The sequence below is a fragment of the Myotis myotis genome, unplaced genomic scaffold, assembly GCF_014108235.1.
Source record: "Myotis myotis isolate mMyoMyo1 unplaced genomic scaffold, mMyoMyo1.p scaffold_m19_p_17, whole genome shotgun sequence".
NCBI lineage: Eukaryota > Metazoa > Chordata > Mammalia > Chiroptera > Vespertilionidae > Myotis > Myotis myotis.
In genome coordinates, this window is record NW_023416321.1 from 21,574,505 (window position 1) to 21,596,583 (window position 22,079).

General features: G+C 56.9%; 1 protein-coding gene and 1 long non-coding RNA gene across 15 annotated transcripts in view; one reads left to right on the forward strand and one right to left on the reverse strand.

Annotated features, from left to right (window-relative positions):
• Positions 1-20,079, forward strand: part of LOC118671660 — a 28,520-nt gene extending 8,441 nt beyond the window's left edge. For 2 of the 3 annotated variants that reach the window (XR_004972806.1, XR_004972804.1), the window contains exons 2-3: positions 653-721; positions 5,284-5,506. This is a non-coding gene — a long non-coding RNA (uncharacterized LOC118671660). Of the gene's footprint in view, positions 1-652; positions 722-5,283; positions 5,507-19,525 lie in introns of those variants that run through there. The other variant, XR_004972805.1, reaches the window with a different exon arrangement.
• Positions 1-22,079, reverse strand: part of BCAS3 (BCAS3 microtubule associated cell migration factor) — a 473,254-nt gene that overhangs the window by 1,122 nt on the left and 450,053 nt on the right. For 8 of the 12 annotated variants that reach the window (XM_036340232.1, XM_036340231.1, XM_036340235.1 and 5 more), the window contains 3 exons: positions 20,073-20,240; positions 10,492-10,557; positions 2,796-2,913 (listed from right to left, as the gene is read on the reverse strand). In XM_036340232.1, the coding sequence (XP_036196125.1) occupies positions 2,796-2,913; positions 10,492-10,557; positions 20,073-20,240 (352 nt within the window). The remainder of the gene's footprint in view (positions 1-2,795; positions 2,914-10,491; positions 10,558-20,072; positions 20,241-22,079) is intronic. The other 4 variants (XM_036340238.1, XM_036340237.1, XM_036340234.1 and 1 more) reach the window with 3 other exon arrangements.

The following is a 22,079-nucleotide window of genomic DNA, read 5'->3' on the forward strand; positions in this document are numbered from 1 at the left end:
CTGCATGCTCCCCCGACTCCAAGACTGGCTCCTGTCCTGGATCTACAGGTCAGGCAGGAGGGGAGAAGCCAGGACAGGGTTACTGCGGCTTCCCCGACTGGTCTGTCCCTACCTCTCCTTCCCTGCCCAGAGCTCCCACCCTGGCTCAGCCACTCGCTCATTCATTCTCGCCCACGCAATCTGCCTGCTGGCCAGGCCCTGGTTCGTCTTTGGCAGGAGGGAAAGCCTGGTTTGAGAGGGGCCTAGTCCAGTGGAGAAAGGATTTCTTTCTTCTTCTTAGACCCCAGGTCTCCTGAGTCTCCCTGCCCCCAATGTCCATGCTCAGAGTCGACCTGGGAGGCAGGCAGGGTGGCTCCGCCCCCTCCTCTTCCTGGCCCCGCCTGGCACAGTCATGCTGCCATCTTGCACCTCATCAGCAGTGGGCACCTTACTGCCCAACCATCTCTTGACCCAAGACCGGTACCGGGGTAGTGGGCTGTGAACAGACTTCCTTGGGTGCTGAATGCGAGGAAAGAGGAGTTGCTGGGTGGCTTTTTGAAAGTGGCCGGTTCCTATTCCCTTTCAGTCCCTCAGTGGACTCTGAGATGTGGTCACACACATCCCGGGTTGGACTCTGAGAGCTGTGGTGACCTGTGACCTTTCCTTCTCCAAGGGACACCTGTCTTGGACTGAGGGAGCCCCGGGAGCTCAGGACTGCAACACAGTCATTTGAAACAGCAAGGTATGTTCGACTGTCCCACTTGTCCCGGCTGGCGTGAGACCTTTATCTCCAGCCTGCGCCCGCTCCCAGCCCCCCGCCGCCACACACATGCAGCACAGCTGGCTTTGGTTAGGAATGGGTCATGGCCTTTACTCCTGGGCTGGCCATTACCAGCCATCCAGGAACTAACCACTGATCCCCACTCGCTGCAGGCTACCCTGAAAGCACTGAGGCTGCTCAGTAGCAGCAGCCGCAGGGTGGGGTGGGGGAGTCTGTGTGCCCTCCTTCAGAGCAGGCACCTGGGCCCAGCTGTGAGGGGCCTTCAGGTTGCACCAGCCACATCTGGAAGGGTGTGGCCGGACACCAGACCCTCTCAGCAGACGGGGGCGTGAGAGGAGGGGAGTGTGGGTACAGGCAGTGGGCCTGACGATGGTCCCTGATCTCCAAGAGACACTGGCTGCCCTGGTGGGCCCACTCCTGGGATGAGTAAGAGCTATCCAGACCTGGACGGAAAACATGGTTACTCTGTGGGCTCTCTTCTTCCTTGCCCCTTCTTCGGTCTCACCCTATTGGGGAGTACAGGTCATTGTGCCAAGAGAGGGTGAGGACGGGAAAGCAGAGAATAGACCCTGGGGCTTCTATATGGAAGCTTTGGACTCCAAGAAAGCGCACTCCATCCCCTGCTTTCCCACAAGCAAGCGGAGGAGCTGGTGAGAGATCTCTGAGGCCCCCATTTGATTCCAGAGGCCCTTGCCCTCATGCACAGCCATCCCGGCACTAGGGGGCGCTGACAGCAGGGCCAGGAGGGCAGGAGGGAGCACTGGCAGTCAGTAGCAAGAAAAGCAGGGGCTTCCTTAGGGTCTGGACACCAGGCCCAAGGAAGAAAGCCCCAGATGAAGGAGCAGGAAAGGCCACAAGGACAGGGAAGGTGGGCCCCTTTCCAGAGCTGGGGGACAGGCCCCACGCTCTCGATGCGAAGTGCTGACACCTCTGCACTGCCAAGGAAGCCGAGGAGCCGGCGCCCGGGCCCAAGCGCGGCCCCCCCAGGGCCCCTTGGCACAGGCCCACAGCGCCCCCACCTGCAGCCTCGGGGACCCCACCCCGCGAGTCCCAGTGAGTCCCAGCAGACGCACCTCGTCCCGCCGTGTGACAGTGCAGGGGCAGTGCTCCTGGAGCCCGGGTGTAGCCTGAGCTGCCTGGCTCAGGTGGTCTCTTCACCAGTTAGGCCTGGGCACGATGGGAGTGGGCAGGCTTCTCCCTCGCCCCATGTCCCAGGGAGACCAGCCTCGCCCTTCCTCTCCATCTCCACTGCCAGTGCCTGGTGAGGCCTGCACTTCCCACCTGGAGACCTTCCCCTTTGACCTCCTGACCTCTAGACCCCCCTCTCCACCCGCCAGCACACCAAAGCCAGAGTCCGCCTACAGCACAAACCTCATCCTGCTCTTCCTCTGCTTAGAAACCGTCGACTCCTAACGGTACCCAGGATAAGGCCTAAACTCCGCAGCTCTATAGATGGCCCTCATGGCCTGCCCCAGGCCTCACCTCACTAATGGTACTAAATTGAGGAAATGAAGGAACGAACTTGAGAAGTTCTTAGAGCTCTCCAGGCTCCCTCAGCCCCCAGACCACCCGCTCATCCTCCAAAGCTGAGCACAGTGTCCACTGCCCTGTGAGCCCGTCCTGCTGCCCTGGCACAGCTGGCCAGGCCGCGCTGCACCGCGCACATCTGCTCAGGTGTGTCCCCATCCAGGTGGCGAGCCCCCAGGGCCTGTGCTGTGCCTTATCTCTGTATCCCTTGTGCCAACCACCAGGCCTAGAAAATAGCTGGTGTGCAGCAGGCATTTCTGGGGTGAATGAGTGATGTTGTAAGGGGAGAGGGTTTTTTCAGCGTGACTGTTGGTGAAAGAACCAGGGTCTGGTGGGTTTGGCCGGTCCTGGCCTCTTTCCTACGTGCCGCCTTTAACCCCCAACACAGAGCAGTGAGCGCGTGTGGGAGTGGAGGAGGGGTGCACACACGCCCTCCCCCCGCCCCTCTCGAGTCATCCCGGCCGCCCAGCCCTAGCAGCAAGCGGCAAATGGAAACGCGTGGCCTTACCTTCCTCCATCCCGAACACATGCTTTGTTACTGTTGGGTTGCTCACGGACGCTGGGCTGTTGGCATTGTTTTTTTTTTCCTTTTTTTTTCCCTTGTGAAAAGAAAAGCATTGAGGAATCTTTTGGGGGAAAGATATGGACAACGATTAAGAAGTACACGGGTCTCTGCAAGCAGGAGAGAGGGTGTTCGGAGGTGCGGACGGAGGTGTGGGTGTCACGCTGGGAGGAGGGTAAGCTGCGGCGGAATCCTGCAGCCGAGGACGGTGACATGCATGTGTCGGGGGCTGGGGACCAATCAGACGGGGTCTCAGGGATGGAACTGTTGTGACAGAGCCAAGACTCCCTTCAGCGTGGGAGTGGGGGAGAGGAGCCGCACACGGAGCACGAGGGGCTGCGTGGGGAGGGGAAGGGCCCTGGCCCATGCAGTGCCGACAGACGGCGCCCCATGCAGGTGGGCTGCCAGGAGAGGGAGAGGAGACAGGCTGCAGGGTTTTCAGAGAGGACTTCCAACGTGTTGACTCGGTGGCCCAGCTTCGACTGCACGCCCCCCCTCCCCCCCGCCCCCAGCCTCCCTCACTCCCAAGACCCCCAGGTCAGGCAGCTGTCCTGCAGCTGAGCTGGGCTTGTGGAGAAAGCCCACCAGAAACCTGCCAGGGCTGCAGGAGCGAGCGGGGCTCTGGGGGGGAACTGAGGGAGCCTCCCCGAACACCACCCCCATAGTGGAAGCAGCTCTGAAAGAGGCCGCTCTGCAGGCCTCGGAGCAAGTCTGGGACGAGGAGCAGCTCCGAGGTGCGTGGCTGACGCCGACAGATCATCTTACTGTGGCCGCACATCCTCCAGGAGCTCTGTGCACCTGGGAGGTGGGTGCTGTCTCCCCATCTTGCGGCAACTCTAAGCAAGAGTAGGAAGTCACCTCTGGGTGCGCAATCCCATGAGAGAACCGCAGATTCCGAGGTGGAGATGCGACCCTCCCGGCATCACTCAGACTGGCTCCCCATTCCCCGCTGGCTCTTATTGGCAATGGGCCTGCTATGCCACGGGCCAGGATGGGCCAGCCGCAGGGATAGGGGGAGAGTGGAAGGAGCACCTGTCAAGGAGGAGCCTTGGTGCCCATGAAATAAGCAGAGGAATGAGAAAGTTCGATCCTCATGCTGCCCACATGCGGAGCCTGGCAAAGCTCAGAGGTGTCAGAGAGGGCGCTGACCTCGTTAGGGAGAAGCAGCCCTGGTGACTGGGGCACAGACGCCAAGGCCGACCCAGGGAGGAGTAGCTCTCAGTCTGGTGGAGGACGTGGGAGCGCAAGGTCACCCCACTCCTGGGCTGGGCTGCTCCCTCACCATCACTCCTCTCCCTGCACCCCCAGCGGCACTGCGGCCCCTTTGCTAAGGCAGGAGCAACAGAACCGGCTCCCGGGGTGCTGGTGGGCAGTGCTGGTCCCCGTCTGCTTCCCTTGAGGTTCTCCCTGGGGTTGTCCTCTCCCCTGGGCACAGACCCTGCCCTCCCTCGAGGCCACCCTGCACCTGCAAGGCAAGGGCTTCTGGGGACAGACTGATGGAGGCCTCTTCATGAGTCAGTCACCTCATAAGCACCAACATCTCGGTTCCCCAGTTCCCTGGGAGGGGGCGGAACGCTGGGATACAGGGGCTACTGAGCCTGGCAGAGAGCTGGGTGCCCCAGTGGGCAGGACACCCCCGGGGAGGCTCAGAAGTGAATTCGGACTTCGGGCTTGACCTCCAGGCCAGAGGGCAGTGGGGACAGATGGCCAGAGACCCTGAGGTCAGCCCCTCTGGCTTCTGGTGGTCAGGGGCATGGTGGAGGCCTGTTTCTGGGACCTGGCGGGGTCCGTGAGGGCAATGCTGTGTGTGTGTTCGGGAAGAGGGTCCCTGGGACGCCCGGCTCAGCCCAGGCCGCCCTGGCGCTTCCCTCTGGTGTGCTCCGCGGCCCCAGCCAGCCTGCTCTGTGCACTAGAGCCTCCCCGTGTTGCTCATTAACGGGATTAGCAGAGCACTTTTATTGGGCCCTGGCGGCAGCCACACACCCCTGTCCCCAGCTAACCACCCAAGTGGCCTGGCGGGAGTCGGGTTAGACGTCGGGGCCAGCCTTACCCTGCACCCACAGCCTGCCCACTTTCGGCAGCGCGAAGGGAGAATGCTGCCTCTCCAAGGGCCTGAGAAGGGGGGAGGGTGGGGGCGGCCCGGGTTAGGGAGGCAGTTTAGCAAAGGGGATAAAAGCACAAGCTCAGCCCCTGCCACCCGGGAGACCTGCAGCAGGTCCCTCCACATCTCTGTGCCTCAGTTTCCCGCACGTGAGGACACGCAGGTCTGTTTTCTCGAGCGGCGGTAAGACGCAAATGAAATAACGCATGCAGACCGCACCCCAAAGCACAGCTTCCAGCCAGCAAACGTGAGTTCTAGGCCTGTTGCAATTGTACCAGTGATTGCGGTGACCCAGGAGACCCCAGGGTCCCGCTCCCCCTTCTTCCCCAGCAGGTGTCTCTGCCATCCAGCCCCCCACCAACCTGCCCTCCACTGGACCTTGCGAAAGATTCCTTTTAATCAAGAAATGGCCCGCGGAGGAAGATGGCAGATATGTGTTTATAGCTTTCTGTTTCCCTCCTTGCCTTTTTGTAAACACCCTGTTCCAAGCTGGAAAATAAATTTCCAACCCTGTTGACGTGCATCGATTTTTCCCTCCTGCGTCCACCTCCTAGTCTTCCCCCGTCGGCAGAGTCTGTGGTTAAACCCCTGGCTTGGGCCGGGCTCAGTGGTAGCCCAGGGGAGCGGGTGTCCCCGGGGCCCAGAGCAGCCAGCTGAACTGCTCCATGTTCCCCAGTGTCTGGCTCAGGGAAGGTTTGCACACAGAAACAGTTCCAATCCCCTTCTGCTGTGAGGCTTCTTGGCCAGGGAGTGGGGTGGGGTGAGGGTGGGGAGGTTAGGGATTTTCAGCATCTTCCCTGGCTGGGCTCTATGGAAAGGAGACCAGGGGATCACAGGACTGCTGCAAGCTCAGCAAATGGATCCAGATGGGGTCTGCCCCAAGCAAGGACTGGTTTGCAAGGGGCCTGCCAACAGGGCCTGGGACCCGCTGTGCAAACGGGGGCTGCGGAGAGAAGCCATGGCGGCTGGGCTGGAATGCATCCTGCCGGGCTCAGCAAAACAGGCAGCTTCCTGGTGCCTACCCCGGAAAGATGGCCCAGGGGCCAACTAGGAGGTGGACACAGTCCTGGCCTGGGGACTGCCACTCCCTCCTCAGTGTGGCTGAGGGAGGCAGAGGTGGGTGCAGGGAGACAGAAGGAGTTGGCTGAGAATGCTTCTAGAAACGCTGACAGCCCTGTCAGAGACCACACTCTGGGTGGGAGCCAACCTCAGCCCCAGGGCCCTTTTCAGGAGGTTAAAAGGGCAGCAGTTAAAGGAGACAGCCTGTGGGGAGGCCTTGCTCTTCTTCTCTCAGACACCCCACCCCACCCCTCTCTACGCTCCCCCTGCAGGGTCACCTCCAGCTGCACGGAGGGCTCAGAGGATGGGGGCTGGTCCTCCAAGGACCTCCTGTCCCTGCAGCAGGGCTCCTGCCCGCTTCCCAGGCAGGCTTGGGGGATGTAGGAGGGCAGCTTCCCGCAGCTGAGGGGCTGAGGATGAAGAGGCTCCTCCACATTCAGATAACAGGGATCCCCTGTGGGGCTGGTGGGACCTGGGAGTAGATGAGAAGCAGGGCCACTCTGGCCTGGTTATCTCTGGGCTTAACACCTCTGTCTAAGCACAGAGCCCAGGCCGGCCGACGCCACCCGCTTCTCCCCGCACGCAGCCTGGCCTCAGTGCTGTGGGCACGCCCCTTCCTGCCGGCCGGAGCCTCTTTCGACCCACAGGGCTCCCACAAACATGCTTTCTTTCCTCCTTGCCCAGCTCTTGTTCCTGACCCCCACAGGCACGGGGACCCAGAACGTCACAGAATGAAGCCAAGACCACATGGCCTGCCCTGGCCCCCACCTGTCTTCCACTGGACCTGGCTGTGTGTGTGTGTGTATGTGTGTGTGTGTGTGTGTGTGTGTGTGTGTTGGGGGTAGGAGCAGAGCAACTCACAGTCCAGCTCAATTCCTGCATAGCCTTTGACCAACTGATAGGCAATGCCCACAGGTAGGGCATCAGTGGGAGGGGACACTGGCCTCGTTAGGAGCTGAAGGCGTTTCCCAGGTCCCTCCTACAACAGCTACGAAGTGACACCCGTCCCCGGCAGGGAAAGACTCGCACAGAAATGCCGCCACCCCCACTCCCAGGAGACCCAGGTTACTCAGGTCCTCCCAGCCCTGGCTTCAGAGGAGAAGGGACAGGATCACCCACCGGACAGCCGGGACCAGCAGCCTGTGCAGTGACCTCCCGGGGCCCCTCTCTCAGGATGACTCCGTGTCCTGACCAAGACAGAGTGCGCCCTGTCACAGCACATTACGTGCGGGAGAGCAGAGGCTGCACAGGCCTGGCTGGCGTTTCCCTGGGTTTGAGGCATTTGATAAGTCTGGCTGAAGCCATGCTTAAGATCAGCCAGATCAGTGGTTCTCAACCTTCTGGCCCTTTAAATACAGTTCCTCATGCTGTGACCCAACCATAGAATTATTTTCGTTGCTACTTCATCACTGTAATGTTGCTACTGTTATGAATCGTAATGTAAATATCTGAGATGCAGGATGGTCTTAGGCGACCCCTGTGAAAAGGTCGTTCGACCGCCAAAGGGGTCACGACCCACAGGTTGAGAACCGCTGAGATGGATGCAGGAGCAGCCAGAAGGGGAAGGGCCTTGGCGGGAGGCAGGGGATTCACTGGAGCCCCCGTTGGGCGCAGACAGCGGTGCTGAATGACCTGGGCCTGTCACTTCACTTCTCATCTGCTTCCTCATTGGTCAGGCGGGAGGGGGCGGGGGCAGCCTGGCGTGTGGGGCTCTGGGGAGAAGAAGATGTGAAGGGGCTTTAAGAAGCAGAACACGCAGGGCACACGTGTAGAGACCACTCTGGTGGTCGGGGCGTCCCGGTTACAAGGTGAGCTTTGCCATCTCTGGTGTGTCGGCAGCTGAGGCCCCCAGGGGAGTGCCCCCCACCCAGGAGGCCTGAATGCCCTTCCCAGCTCCAGGTCCTTGGCACCACATGCCCCTCTGAGGCAGATGCAAAGCTGGGCAGCCTGGCACTGTGTTTGGTGAGAGAAAATGCCCGGCCAGGTGCTGCGGCATGACTTCTGTGTGTGTGTCTGCATGTGGGTGGGGTGGGTGCCGGCGAGGCCCCACCAACATGCCCACTCAGCATGGCTAAGAAGAGACAGGGCTTGGAAACTGTCCCGTGGAACCAGGTGTCTGGCAGCTGGCCCTGCCCCTCCCATTTCCCAAGTCCAGCCTCGAAGCTCCGACGACCCCACCCAGCTCCCAGGTGGGTCTTGCCGAGCTGCCTGAGGGCTGCGAGGCTGCGAGACAGGCACAGGGGCCTGCAGACCGCAGGAGACGCTGCGCCCCACGGGCCAGCGCACATCTGGTTCTCATTCGAATGTCCGAACGTAATTACATTCTCTGCGACGCAGCGGAAGAGTTTGGTAAGATGTGGCTTTCCCCACTTTCCATCAAGGTTAAGAAATCAAAGCCTCTCATTCCACCAGCCTCCCTGTCACCCGTCTGTCCTCCTCGGCAAAGGCCACGGCCGCACTCTGCTCTGTTTTCTAGAGCTGATGGCTGGGGCCCAGGGGAGATGCAGTCCCACTGTCCCACTGACCCACCTGAGAGGATTGACAGCTGAGGCCACCACTGCAGGCTCAGCACGGAGCAAGTTCGTGCACGGGCTCCCCTTGGTGACACCCCAGTGTCCTCCTCCCACTGCCTGGATGGGGCACCGAGCACACCCCGCCAAGATGCCCTGTTGTCCTTCCTCACAATAGGAAGCACGTGGTTCTAATTCTGGAGTCTCTGAAGCCCCTCCTGAGAAATGCAGCTTCCCACAGTCAGGGCGGGGCGAGCCCACCCCCCAACCTCTGCCATCTCACCTTGCAGCCCCCCCCGCCCCCTCCACCCCTGTTGGGCTCTGAACCAGGGACCGGGCAGCAGGGACCATGGGGCAGTCCCAGCAGGAGGCGGCCAGAGCCCCACTCAACAGAACGGCCCCTAGACGGGCTGCTCTTTCCAGCTCCCACTCCCGGCTGAGTATCTTGTTTACGGCTTCTTTTTACTCCAGGATTTATGACTTTCATAGTAATGGGTTCCATTCTACTTCCTCTACGCCTACTTTTCTAATTACTGTAGTACAGGCTTTATGAGAGTTTCTTAATAAGTCGGGATATTTTTCCTTTGGAAACAAACTGTCCTGAGAGTTAATGACTTAGAGTGGGTGTGGATGCTACCCAGAGACAAATGGGGGCTGGGGAGGGATGGCCAGGGTGGGGGTAGGGGAGAATCTTCTAGCCTCAACAGAGCTCTGCGGGGGTCCCTTTAAGAAGCCAGGCCAGCTCCAGGGCCTCCCTCCCACAGAGCCAGGGCGGAGAGCAGGCACACACACGGTAGGTGTGAACCCACCAGCTCTGACATCGCCGATCCTCCTCTCCACAGAAAGCACTTGGTGCTTTGGTTCCAAAGGGCAGACGCTAGCTTAGTTGTGGATTTGATTTATGGTGGCATTAGTGCCAGGCCCACGTGTGTGGTACCTTCATACCAGTAAAGCAGGTTTTAAGGAAACAAACCCAGTTCCTGGTCCAGTCATCCTAGGCCAAGTCTAGCAAAGAGAATGGTGTGGTGGTGGTGGGGAGGCAGTTTGAGGGGGGAAGGTCTCTGTTGCCCACGTTGGGGTCCCAGCCTGTGCCCTCGAACCCACGTTCTGTGTTGGGCAGAGAAGCACAGGCCCCAGGTAATGGCCGTGGTGCCGCCGGCCCGATGAGCTCGCGGGCGGATGCCGGCGGAGCCTTTGTGCTCCTGGGCAGACTGGCTGCCGGTGCCGGGGCCCTATTCATTATTCAGCTCCACTCGCTCCGAGCGCCCTTCCATTTGCTCCTCCAGGAGGAATAACAAATCTAGAAATGCAATTCCACTTTGGTGTATTAAGATATTGATTCGCCTGCCGAGTGGAAGTGCATTTGCTCCGCAGCCCTCCCGCGGGCAGGAAGGGGTTAACCAAATGTTTATCACAAGGCTGGCTTCAGAGTTGAAAGTAATGTGATCAGTAATGAATTTTGTGTTACATTAGGTTGTATAAATGGACAGACAAGCGCAGACAACAAGTGGCCAGGAGTCGGGGCTAATCTAATGATGTAAAAATAGAGACAGCACCAATTATACGAGGGGCCAGCTCCAGGCTCCTGCAGGGACTGCAAATGAATAGGTACAAATCAAATTACTCACTAATAGACGCACTACAAGAGGGGCAGTCAATGGTAAATGCATTAGAGCCCAGTGACCTCTCTGCTCTGCACAGCAGAATCCAAAAATTTGACTTCCATCTCCAAAGTGGGGGGTGGGGAGCGAGATCCTCAAAGCAACTCTTGTTGGGTGAGGCCCAGCGACGCTTCCCACCCCACGCCCGTCAGCCCCATCGCCGGACGGTGTCTCCTGCCTGAGCTGACCTCTCGCCCTCACGCCAAGGCCTCCTGACGCCTGAGCACCGGGGTCGGGGAGGCACCTCTCCAGGGACAGAAGGAGCAGTGGGACGAAGGCTTGCACGTGGGCAAAGACAGGAAGTTACATACCAACACACTTCACAGCCATGTGCCTCTCAGGGGTGCTGGTTTTTACTGCTACATCAAGGGCTGTGTCTGTATTGGAAATAAAATATTTCTTTAAATATCGGACCTTTAAGAGAGCAGCAAGCGCCAAGACCGAAGGTGGTGGTGGTGGTGGTGGGGGGGGGGGCATCAGAATCTGGTTTGACCACTGAGAGCTTGGCAGGGGGTGTTCGTGGTCTGTCCCAAGGCACAGCGCATGGAGGGGTCCACACATTCTCACCGGGTTCAACTGCTGTCATCCCTCCCTCATTCCCCTCCTCCTCCCACGCCTGCCTCCCGCGTGCCCACAGTCCCGCCTGCCGCACAGCGCGGGGAGCAGCGAGGGTGTGGAGGCAGAGCCAGCATTTGGGCAGCCCCTCAGGTTTTCTCCCCCCTCTTGGGTGTAGAAGCCAGGCCTGAAGTTCAGAGGGGCTGAGTGGCTGGGCTGCTGAGAGGAGGCTCATGGAGATGCGCTCAAATGCGCGAACCGTACGCTCCTAGGCAGCTCAGCTCCTAGTGGCTCATGGGATGAATAAAGTATGAAACCAAAGACTCTCCACGCCTTCCGAGTGCCAGCCCCTGCCCAGATGGAGGCGGGGGCGCTGGTAGGCTTAGCTTCCCCCACTGCCCCAGGCCTGTGCCAGCCACACCCATCCAAGTGGAGATGTGACTCCGGCCCTGGGAGGCCAGAGAGGATGGGCCGTGCCAGTCACGTGAGCACAGGGGCCCGGAATGGAAAAAGTCATCCCAAACAAATGAAGCAACTGGATGTCGGTTCTCCCCAAACTCGATTAAGCCCTCGGAGGGGTGGAATCGCAAGCTATCGAGCTACACAAAATAAAACAGATGTGGGGGGGTCACGGGAGGTGGGAGAAGCCTGGGGCCGGGGGACTCTGCCAGTAAATGTATAGATGTCTACTGCAGGGGCCTGCAGGTCCCTGGGGCAGGGCTGGGATAGAAAGAGAGTGGACGGGAAGACATCGCCCAAGATCTGCTATGCATGCTCGGAAATGCCTCCTGTTCGATTCGACCGGACTGGCATGGCTTGGCCTCCTCTGTGCACCGTTCTCCTTGCTTTAAAGCTGAGGCCCTGGATTCCTAAGGGGTCAGAGGGTCGTGCCCAACTTTCATTTTCTGTGCATATGTGTGTCTTTCCTCTGCTACCAGCCATCCAATCTAGGGGGTGGTCCACATACCTCAGACCGTCTCTGAGGAGACAGGGGGCAGAGGCAGGGGCACACATGAATGATGGGTATTTACCCATCCATGACTGTGCGCAACTTTGTTCAGATCTCACCCTCACAGAAAGGTCAGTGGGTAAAGGTGAATTCCCTGGCAGAGGAGGAGATCAGAGAGAAATCCTCCCTTTGTTAACCATTTACCTGCCTTAATGTCTCCGGAGGAGGGCCCTTATCTCGGGGTCCCACCGGCCCTCCCCACCCTTGTGTCCAGGCCTAGACATTTTCTACAGGAATCCCTGCTTCTGGGTTGGGGCAACCCCTGGAAAGGGGACTCTGAAGGCACCAATGAAGTCACAGGGGCACATGCTCCTTGTGGACAGAAAGCAGCATGTTTTGGTTAAAGAGTTCAAAGTAGACTTTGGGCAACTACAAGATGTGCAGAGGAGAATGAGAGAGGGAGAGGGAGAGAGAGAGAGAGAGAGAGAGAGAGAGAGAGAGAGAGAGAGAGAGAGAGAGAGAGAGACACTGCTATTGCCCGGGGCTAAGTGTCCACAGGAGGTGGTGCAGAAGCTCAGCGAAGACCGAGAGAGCATGTGGCTGCATGGCCAGAGAAAGCTTCCCATAGCTGCTGAGGTTTGAGCTTGGTCTAAGCAGGTGACTGAGCAGAGGGGGCGGGAGCAGGCACTTCAGCAGAGCCAGGTGAGCAGGGCGGGCGCTGGGGTGATGGGGCCACGCTGACAGGTGAGGATGTCTGCGTGAAGGTGGTGGTGGGGAAATGTGAGTAAGGGTTCTTGTGGACGGGGAAGTGGGAGGTCGGGTGGGCGAGGACGGCCTGTGAGGGATTTGAAAGGAGCCTGGGCTGCAATATGTGTGCCTGGGCACCTGTGAGCAGGGAAATGGTCAGGGGGGCCCTACGAGTGAGCACCCCCTCCCTCCTGGGGACCCCCTCCTATTTTGAATAAAGGGTGGACATGACTACTGTGCCCTTCTGCCCAGGTGAGACTGATGGGATTTAAGAACTAGAAACTCTTCCTGGATTTCTCAGTTTAATCCAGTAGCTGGTAGTGAGGATCTTACTGCCAATCTTTCACTGTGTCTTTTTGTGAACTGGAGACAGGAGTGTCTCCCCAGCAGTGATGATCTATCTGATCAGGGGACGTGGATGTGGCCAGTGTGGAGCAAAGCACAGAAGCCACGTGGGGGGAGGTGGCCATTGTTCTCCAGCTGAGAGAAGTAGAGGGGGTGACACGGACAAAGTGCTACGCACAGTTGTACAGGGGCCGGGACATCGCAGGTGCAATCGGTAAACATTTACCAGATGTGCTGGTTTCCCTGGCCCATGGAGCTAGAGCATAAAGTGAACCGAGGAAGGGAAAGGAGCCTCCCAAGGTCACAGGATTCCCCTTCCTGGTGGGGACTTCTAGCCCCACGGGAAAGGACACAGAACAAGACCTTCTTCTCAGTGGCAGGAGCCGGGGGCTGGGAGTCGCGTGGACTCTCCAATCTGGCCTTTCCTACCCGTGAGAGTAGCTGGGACAGGCAGTCGGACACTGAACTGAGACACAAATAGCAACACCAACAATGCCACCCACCACCTCCAGGAGCAGCTGCTCCCTTCCGCTCCGAGCGAGCGGGGTGCTGTGGCCCGTGGGTGGGGTGGGGGGTGGGGGGAGCGGGAGGGGACACTGGGCTCTGCGTCTGGTGCTCATGTTCCTCTGGGGCTCACGCTCTCCTCTCCACCCCCAGCCACTGTGGCGTCTGTTACCAGCGAGTTTTTGCCGCCAAGTCCTGGAAGGAGCATGGGCTGTGGGCAGGGGGCCAATGGCTTTCTGCTTGGCCCGGCTCAGTCAGTGGCGAGGGCAGTGGCGAGAGGAGCAGGAGGAGCCGAAACACAGCTCAGCACTTAGCCTCTTTGAGGTTGGGAGCCAAGTCTTACTTTCCTGAGACGTCCACCCCGGTGCGGTGCGGAGGGAGTCGGCCTGCCTGCCGCAGCCACAGACAGATGTGTGGGCCCACGAGGAGCTCACTGAGAGGGGACACGGACAGTTCCCTGTGAAGGCCCCGCAGAAGGAGAATTCCAGGGCCGATAGGTGAAGCGGAGACAGGGACCTAAGTGACTGGCTAAGTTGCTTGGACGACAGTGTTTGCCTGAGAGGAGGGGTGTGTACAAGATAAGAGAATTAATTCACTGCCCTGATGCCTGCCATTGTTGCCGCCTGGTCCTGTGGCACCTTGCGATGGGAAGGGGTGATGATAAGCCCCCCTGGAAGTGTCCTGGCAGGAAACTGTCCCGGCCCTCAGCCGGCGCAAGCAGGCGCTCCACAGCCCATCAGAGGAGCTAGTCCAGAGGTGGGATAGGGGCCCACACACCTCGTGCGCATCTGGTCAACCCCGTTAACGCTAGCTAACGTTTGTTGAGAACTTAATTCCTACAGTCTGGAATTCCTACACACACACACACACACACACACACACACACACACACACACACCCCGTGCTTTTAGCTTATCTTTTGCAGAACATAGGCAATCAACAGATATTTGTTAACCAACTTATTGAAATCTTGACCACTTAAACAACTGCGTATAATGTTCAAAACGTGCTTTTACTGTTAAGGAGGAAAAAATTCACACCCTCTCAGTAAGTAAAAGACTTTTCTGACAAAACTTTGGAAGAGCTTTAGTCGAAAAGAACCTCACAGACTTTTCTGCTGAGGAACTAATGCCCATAGAGGGAAACTCAGAGGATTTAGCAGAACAAACTCGAGTACTGGTTTCCCAACTGTAGATAGTGATTCATCAATGTACCCGTATTGTGAAATCAAGTTAGCTGTTTGTGACATCTCAATAAAATGAAATAAAATAGAAAGTACCAGAATGCATTGCTTATAACATTGTCTTGTGAAAGTTTTCTACATCTGGGTAAGGAAATAAATGTATTTATGACAGCAGGTAGGAGGCAAAGGTTGAGCCCACAGTGTGATCCCCACGAGGAACTAACTGCCTCTGGGTTAGAAGAGAGTGTGTTAAAGAGACGGCAGACAGAAAAGACGAAGCCTAAAGGAGAGTGAGCAGGGTTCCCAGGACTGCAGGAAGCCACAGCCACAGGGGAGAGACAGTCCTCCTTGACCTTGAGAACTGACTTAGTGAGCTCCTAAGTCAACAGCAGCAAAAGGAGGCGGCCTGCAACACAGACACCCGGGAACACTTTAAACGGCTGGCCAGGGCCCTGTGTGTGAGGTGTGGGGCCCTTGCTGTCGGGCGGCAGAGAGAGCAGAAGGCAAAGGCAAGGTGTAGCTAAATAGCGATGGAAAGAGTTAACATCTAAAGAGAAAATGTACTGGATATGTATCCAGGTGTTTATTAAAATTTTTTGGGATATTCGGTTATATCTTTACCTAGACACAAAACAATTGGAAAAAGTCAATGTTTTGCTTATTTAAAAAATTCTACTTTTCTACAAAAGGCAATTTTGAAAGGAATGTCTGCTAAGCAGGAATTAGTCAAGCTATTTTGAGGGGGTGAGAGGGAGAGGAGGGGGCTGCGGGAGCCGGCATTCCAGGCCCAGGGAGAGGTATGTGCAGAGGCCAGGCAGGTGGGGAGGACACGTGTGCTCGGAGACCCTCGGGGAGCTCGGCTTGGTCGGAGAGAGGGCAGCGGCTGGTCGCGAAGGCTTTGTACACAATGAGGTGGGTGAGCCCGGGAGAAGGACAGGGCAGGGGAGAGCAGTTCAAGCTGTGGATGCAGAGATGTCAGAGGGTGACTGTTTAGATCAGTGGTTCTCAACCTTCCTAATGCCGTGACCCTTTAATACAGTTCCTCATGTTGTGGTGACCCCCAATTTCATTGTTACAAATTGAACATAATTAAAGCATAGTGATTAATCACAAAAAATATGTAATTATATATGTGTTTTCCGATGGTCTTAGGCGACCCCTGTGAAAGGGTCGTTTGACCCCCAAAGGGGTTGCGACCCACGGGTTGAGAACCGCTGGTCTAGATGGTACTGGCGACCAGGAGAGAGAGCCAACTGGGAGCTTACTTGGAAGTGATCAGTTTGTAAGATGGCATTAGCAGCCACAGTAGCAGTGGAGATGCTCTGTACTGATGGAGGGAAAAGAAAGAGGCCAAGAGAGGCCTCGAGAAATACACTGAGGCCGAAGATGAGGAAAACCCAGGGCAGGAATTGAGAAGTGGCCCGAGGCAGTCATCAAGCCAGGAGAGCGTGGGAAAGCAAGATCAAGGTCACAGGGCGTGTGCACAGGGCCGGTGCTGGGCTGCAGGGACTTGGTTGACAGCGTTGAGGTAAACCAGCGAGTGGCTGTGGCAGTTGGGTGATCTCGGGGCAGAAACAGGAGGAGAGAGGAAAGCTGTTGCAGGGACATTTAGGGTCTGACTGCAGGAACTCAAGAGGTTTCTTCAATGCCGACCACCACTGAGCCATTTTCTGAGAGTGAGAGACACGATGGTGGGGAAGAGATCTGAGAGAGGAGTGTTCGAAATAGTGTCCATGAAGAAGGAAAGAGACTGATTTCAAGGGGATGGACTGAGCTATGTACCCCACTAAATAAACAGCACATTAAGTCCTACTATATAACTAGCAATTCTATGAAAAAAAAAAAAGTTAAAAAGAATATATAAGCTCTTAGAGGACCAGAGACCTGGGGAGTCAATAAGAGGATGAAAATAGACTGGGTGCCCCAGCAGCAAGCAGGGGCCGCCACGGGATGGCTAACGTCTAGGCCAGTGGTCGGCAAACTCAGTCAACAGAGCCAAATATCAACAGCACAGTGATTGAAATTTCTTTTTCTTTTTTTTTTTTTGAAATTTCTTTTGATAGCCAAAATTTTTAAACTTAAACTATATAGGTAGGTACATTGTTATTAACTTCATTAGGGTACTCCTAAGGCTTAGGAAGAGCCACACTCAAGGGGCCAAAGAGCTGCATGTGGCTCGTGAGCCGCAGTTTGCCAACCACGGGTCTTAGGCTGAATGGAGAATTCATTCCTTCAGCAGTGACTGCAGACCCATGAAGTGCTGGACCCTGTTCTAGGCACTGGTTTCTGCTGCAAACGATGCGTGCCACCTGAGACGAGGAGAAGCGGGCGGTAGGGACGTACCGGACTGCCAGGCTCACTGGACAGGGGAGGCCCATGTGCAGGGGCAGCAATCTGACCAGTCTGTGATTTTCCCTCAGCAACCGCAGTGAGAGCAGAGTTTGACCTCAATTTGGAATTCTGCTGAATGGGGACAAGGGAAGCGTAAACAGGGGTGGTGGGGTGGGGGAGGTAATGATATTAGCAAGAAAGCAGTCCAGCCGGTTATTGTAGAGCCGGACTGGCAAGTCGCACATGTGACCTAATTAGACTCAGTGGTCAGCAGCCGTCACGGAGGCCAGAGCTAACACTGCCTCAGAGGTTCGACGTGTTTTGACGTGGACTTTCTCACAGCTGAACGTGCATCAAGGGCGTGTTAAATGTGGGTGCTGATCCAGTGGGGCGATGTGGGGTCTGGGATTCCGCATTTCTGATCAGCAACTGGGTGCAGATGGTGCTGCTGGGTCGTGGACCACGCTGCGTAGTAAGGTTTGGAAAGGCTCTGCTGTTCTGGGGGGGGGGGGGGGGGGGAGAGCCGAGTTGCACTATGGGACAGCTCACCGGCGGCGGGGTGCTGGGGTAATTAATAAACCAATAAGCTGATGTCACCTTCTCAGGAATTCTGCTAGAAGACTGACATGTTGATAGCTTGAAATTGGCCATAGAGTTTTTACATGACAGCAATCCCCAAATGTTACCAATCAGGGCTTTTCCCGCCTCCCTGCAGAGAGCTGGGTGCTAAACCTCTACCAGCGAGTCACTAGCTAAACCTGTAGAAGAGCGAGGCGTACTGGGCTGCAGGGTCAGGGGTCATGAGAGCATGCTCCATGCAACCTTGGTAAGAGGCCAGCAGGCCGGTGGCTGCACTAAAACCACCATCCCTGGTGCCTGACAGGTAAACACTGGCTGTCACCTATCTTATGCGCCCCCCACAGAAGCAGGGTTATGGGGGGGGAGAGAGAGAGAGACTGAGAGAGGCTGCTACGGCCAAGGGTGACTTGCCAGAAATTCCCACCTCACATGGCACTGTATTTCCCCGGCTCTCTCTGGGCAGCAGGCTGACGGGCATGGGCGTGCTCGCTGCCCCGTCCAGGCTGGGCTGCCCCGCCGGCCATGCTTCGTCTGCAGTTCTAAACCATGAAAGGTGATTCTCAGCAATGGCAGAGGGAACCAGGCTAACCTCCGTCCTCTCTGCTTTACTTGCTGGCCTTGCAGGCTGCGGCAGAGTGTTTGGGAAATAAAGCACACCTTCCATGGCCCAAGAAGGCAAGACGGATCCCCTCCGTGGCCGCTGGGGGCGGGACATGCAGTCCCTCTGCCTTAAAAGGGCGTCTCCTATTTTTTTGACCCCTGGGTCATTCCGTTTTAATTTCCTCTCTCATTTCTTTTTTTAATTTCATGAACCTGCTTAAGGCCACAGAGTCTCCCCGGGGCCCCCAGCTGTCTGGCAGATGGCTTGCTGCCAGTTTTGCTCAGTTACTGACTGTCTGCGCCAGGCTGAAGTCTCAGCCCCGAGTGCAGGCACCTCCGATCCGCTTGCTGGCTGGCTCTCAGGTGCTCCAAGGGGCTTCGGAGGAAGCCGACCCACAGCGGCTCCAGCCCCTGGAAGGGCAGCTCCGGGAGTGACCCTGGGGACACCAGGCCCTGGTTTATGTGAACTGGGGCCAGCCAGGGCCCCAGAGATTCAGGGGAAAGGCTGTGCTCCGAGCGAGGTTCCGAAGGAGGAAAGTGCTCCTGGCTTCGGCCAACTTTCTAGGAAAATGGGGTGAAAGCCCCAGCAATAGCAGAGCTGCCCCTCACCTGCAGGCCCAGGTGCGAGAACAAGGCACGATGAGCAGCTGCCACAGCTGGGAGCTCTTGGTGGGGGGAGCCAGAGATTGTGCACGTGTCTAGACCTGCGCGAGGGAATAGACGTGACGTGGCGTGGCAGCGTCCTCCCCTTCTAGGGGCGAAGGGGCGTGGAAGGAGGCTGGGCCTCAGAGATGGCTGGCCGTCTGCCTGGCCTGAGCAGGTACTTGCTGCCTCTAGCTAAGCTGCTTCTCTCCCTCTCTTGCCTCCATCCTGTTCCTTTGCCAATCAGTATACAAGCACTATCAGTATACAGGACGATGCTAGCACTGTGGGGAGAGAGATGAGTGCAGAGTCTCTTTCCTCCTAGTGCAGGAACACAGGGACTAAACGGGAGGGGGAAGAAGAGCGGGAAAAGCTTAACTGCTGACCCCCGGTACCCAAATGCCCCGGAGGATCCGCCGGGAAGTGAGACCGTGGGATAACGTTCGTTAGGCGTTTCAAGCCCTGCCCAAGTGCTTGGACCCTCAACACCTCGCTGGTCCTGGTCCCTGCCCCAGGGTTGTAAGTTCCTCCTCTCTGGGATCCTCTCTCCAGGGAGCGTGGGGAGCAGGGATGGGGCAGTTCACAGTAAAGGAAAGCAGGAGCGGGAGGACTGCGTGACCCTGTATGCGTTCCCGCTGAGCTCAGGAAGCTGGGAAGCAGCCTGTGGGGCAGTCTTTTTCAGGCATAAAGGCGGGGCTACCGCAGCCACGAACCGCACAGATACCCAGAATGAGGAGGTGCTTTGGACAAAGAGGGCAGCTGTCCTGTGACCGTGTGGAGATGGAGGTCTTTCCTAAGTGCGTGCTCTCTGTGTGTGTGCACGTGCACGTGTGTGTGCGTGCATGTGTACACCTGCTTGATGGGGCAGCGCTCACCCATCACCTAAGGATGTTTTCTGCCTGCTCTACAGATGCGGGAAGCCACCCCGGGCCTGTTGCTGGGCTCTCTCAGAGGCAAGACAAGGGCGAAAGGCAGCGTAGGAGAAAACTTCCTGGCGGGCTCAAACCATCCCTGCCTGCTTCATGCCTGCTCCCCCCCCCCCCCCACCTCCCGAGGTGGCAGGCCCCCCGATACCTGCCATTCTGGGAAGCCTCCAGCGAGGCAGGAGCAGGGGTGCGGCCTAAGCGCTCAGTGCCGAAGGGCTGCTGAAAACCTCCGAGACGCCAACGTGGTCCCTTCCCCTGGAGAAGGTGCCCTTCTGGGAGCCACTTACAGAATACTATGTTCATGACAATTTTTTGTATGAATTATTCCACCGAGGACGGGTCCGTTCCACCGGGAACTCCCCTTTCCACAGGGTTTCCCATGCCCGGAAGCTTCCCCAGGGGCAGCAATCAGAGAGCTAACTGAAGAAACAAGCAGTTAAAACACACACACACCCTCTCCCGCCAAAGAAGCTCCACACCAGCAGGTGCCAGTTGTGACCAAGTCCGGCGAGGAGCGTGACGCCACGTTACCTGTTCCGGATCCCACCACGTCCCGGCTGGGCGACTCGGCCATGGCGTCGGCGAGCCGCTCCCGCAGGCCCTCCTCGGTGTGCTCCATGGAGGACATGTGCCGCAGCCCGAAGCCCTCGGGCCAGCTCCCACACACCTCCAGCAGGGTCACGCTCCGGTCAAAGGTACCTGCAGCACACGGGACATGGCACATGAGTCCATGCTGGCAGAACCCCTTCTATTTGTCTACCCACCACCAACTCCCTGCCCTGTCCAGGGGCCAGTTAGCTCTTCTCCAGGACAGACGAAGGAGAGAGCACTACAAACCACGAATGTGGGGCCTGGACAGGTAGCTGGGTTGATTAGAGCATCGACCTGATACATCAAGGTCGCAGGTTCGATCCCCAGTCAGGGCACATACGAGAACCAACCAATGAATGCATCAATAAGTGCATCAACAATGAGTCAATGCTTCTCTCTCAAAATTAATTAACACACACACACAAACACACAAACACACACACACACACACACACACACCATGAATGTGTAGGACAGAAAGCAGCAGCTATGCCTCTGGTCAAAGTGTAGACCTCCAGGAAATGACCTCTATGATGTCGCTGGGTGAGTGGTTTTTCAACTGTTTTCTGAGCAGCGACAGGGTCCTTCTGAAGTCTCTAGGAACGGCTTCAGGGACTAGGGGGTCCCACAGATTGGCCTTGATCATTGGCCAGGCATAGGGACTAGGTCAAGGGCAGTGAACCTCCTTCCCAGGTTCAACCAAAACACCTCTACTTGTCTCTGTTTGATACAATACAGCTTCCCTTAAGATTCATTTAAAACAGGAGTTATAAACCGTAAACTTAAACTTTCTAAACCACTATATCCCATACCACACCTCCTCATTTTACATTTGAACTTCAGAGAAGTTATGGCCCCAAATCCAACAGCACGTTTGTGGGCGACCTGGTCCAAGAACTCAGATCTCTGTTATTACCATGTAATAACTACATGCAGTGCCAGGTGGGTCCTGGAAATATCAGGGGGAACACTGGGTAAAGGATATGATTGTCTTTATCACATGATCTTACTCATATATGGAATCTAATGATGAGAACAAAATAGATGCAGAGAAATAGAAGCCTGGAACAGACGGACAAATTTCAGAGGGAAGATGAGGGTGGGATGTGTGGTGGGGAGTGATTAACTGGGGAACTTATACACATATACACACAGCCCATGGACACAGACAGTGGAGTGATGAAGCCTGGAGGGGCAGGGGCGGGGTGGAGGGGGTCAGTGGGAAAAACAAACAAAGGAGACATCTGTAATACTTTCAACAATAATGATAAATTAAAATAAAGATACCCTATATAATAAAAGCCTAATATGCAAATCGACTGAACAGCAGAACCGGCAGAATGACCGGTCGCTATAACGTGCACTGACCACCAGGGGGCAGACGCTCAATGCAGGAGCTGCCCCCCCGCCCCTCAGGCCCCAGGCCAGCCAAGGCGGGTGCCAATGGGCCCCCCTTCCCCATTCCCCTGCCGGTGACCCTGCAGAGGGAGGTGACCGGCGATGGAGGTGGGGGGCAGGGCTAGTGAGCGGGTAGTGCCAGGCTGGCCAAGGCGGGTGCCAGCGGGGGCCCCACAGATCAGCCCTGATCACCGGCCAGGCATAGCGACCCTATCCGTGCACGAATTTCATGCACCGGGCCTCTAATAAATAAATAAATAAAAATAAAGTTTATGATTGTCTAATCACTATGCTGTGTACCTGACACTAATACAAAATGCTCCTGAATGTAAACTGTAATTGAGAAATATAAATAAAAGAACTGAGATCTCTGATGTTTGGGGAACTCATTCTGCTCCGTGGCCATTGCCTCCCAGCCGCCAAAGGCTGAGCACACCTGGGGCCCCATTTGGGGGATGCCAGCAAGAGTTGGGTGACAGCACCTTCAGCAAAGATCTCCCCTTAATCTGAAGCTGCTCCCACATTCCAAAACGTACACGGTGCTCTGCC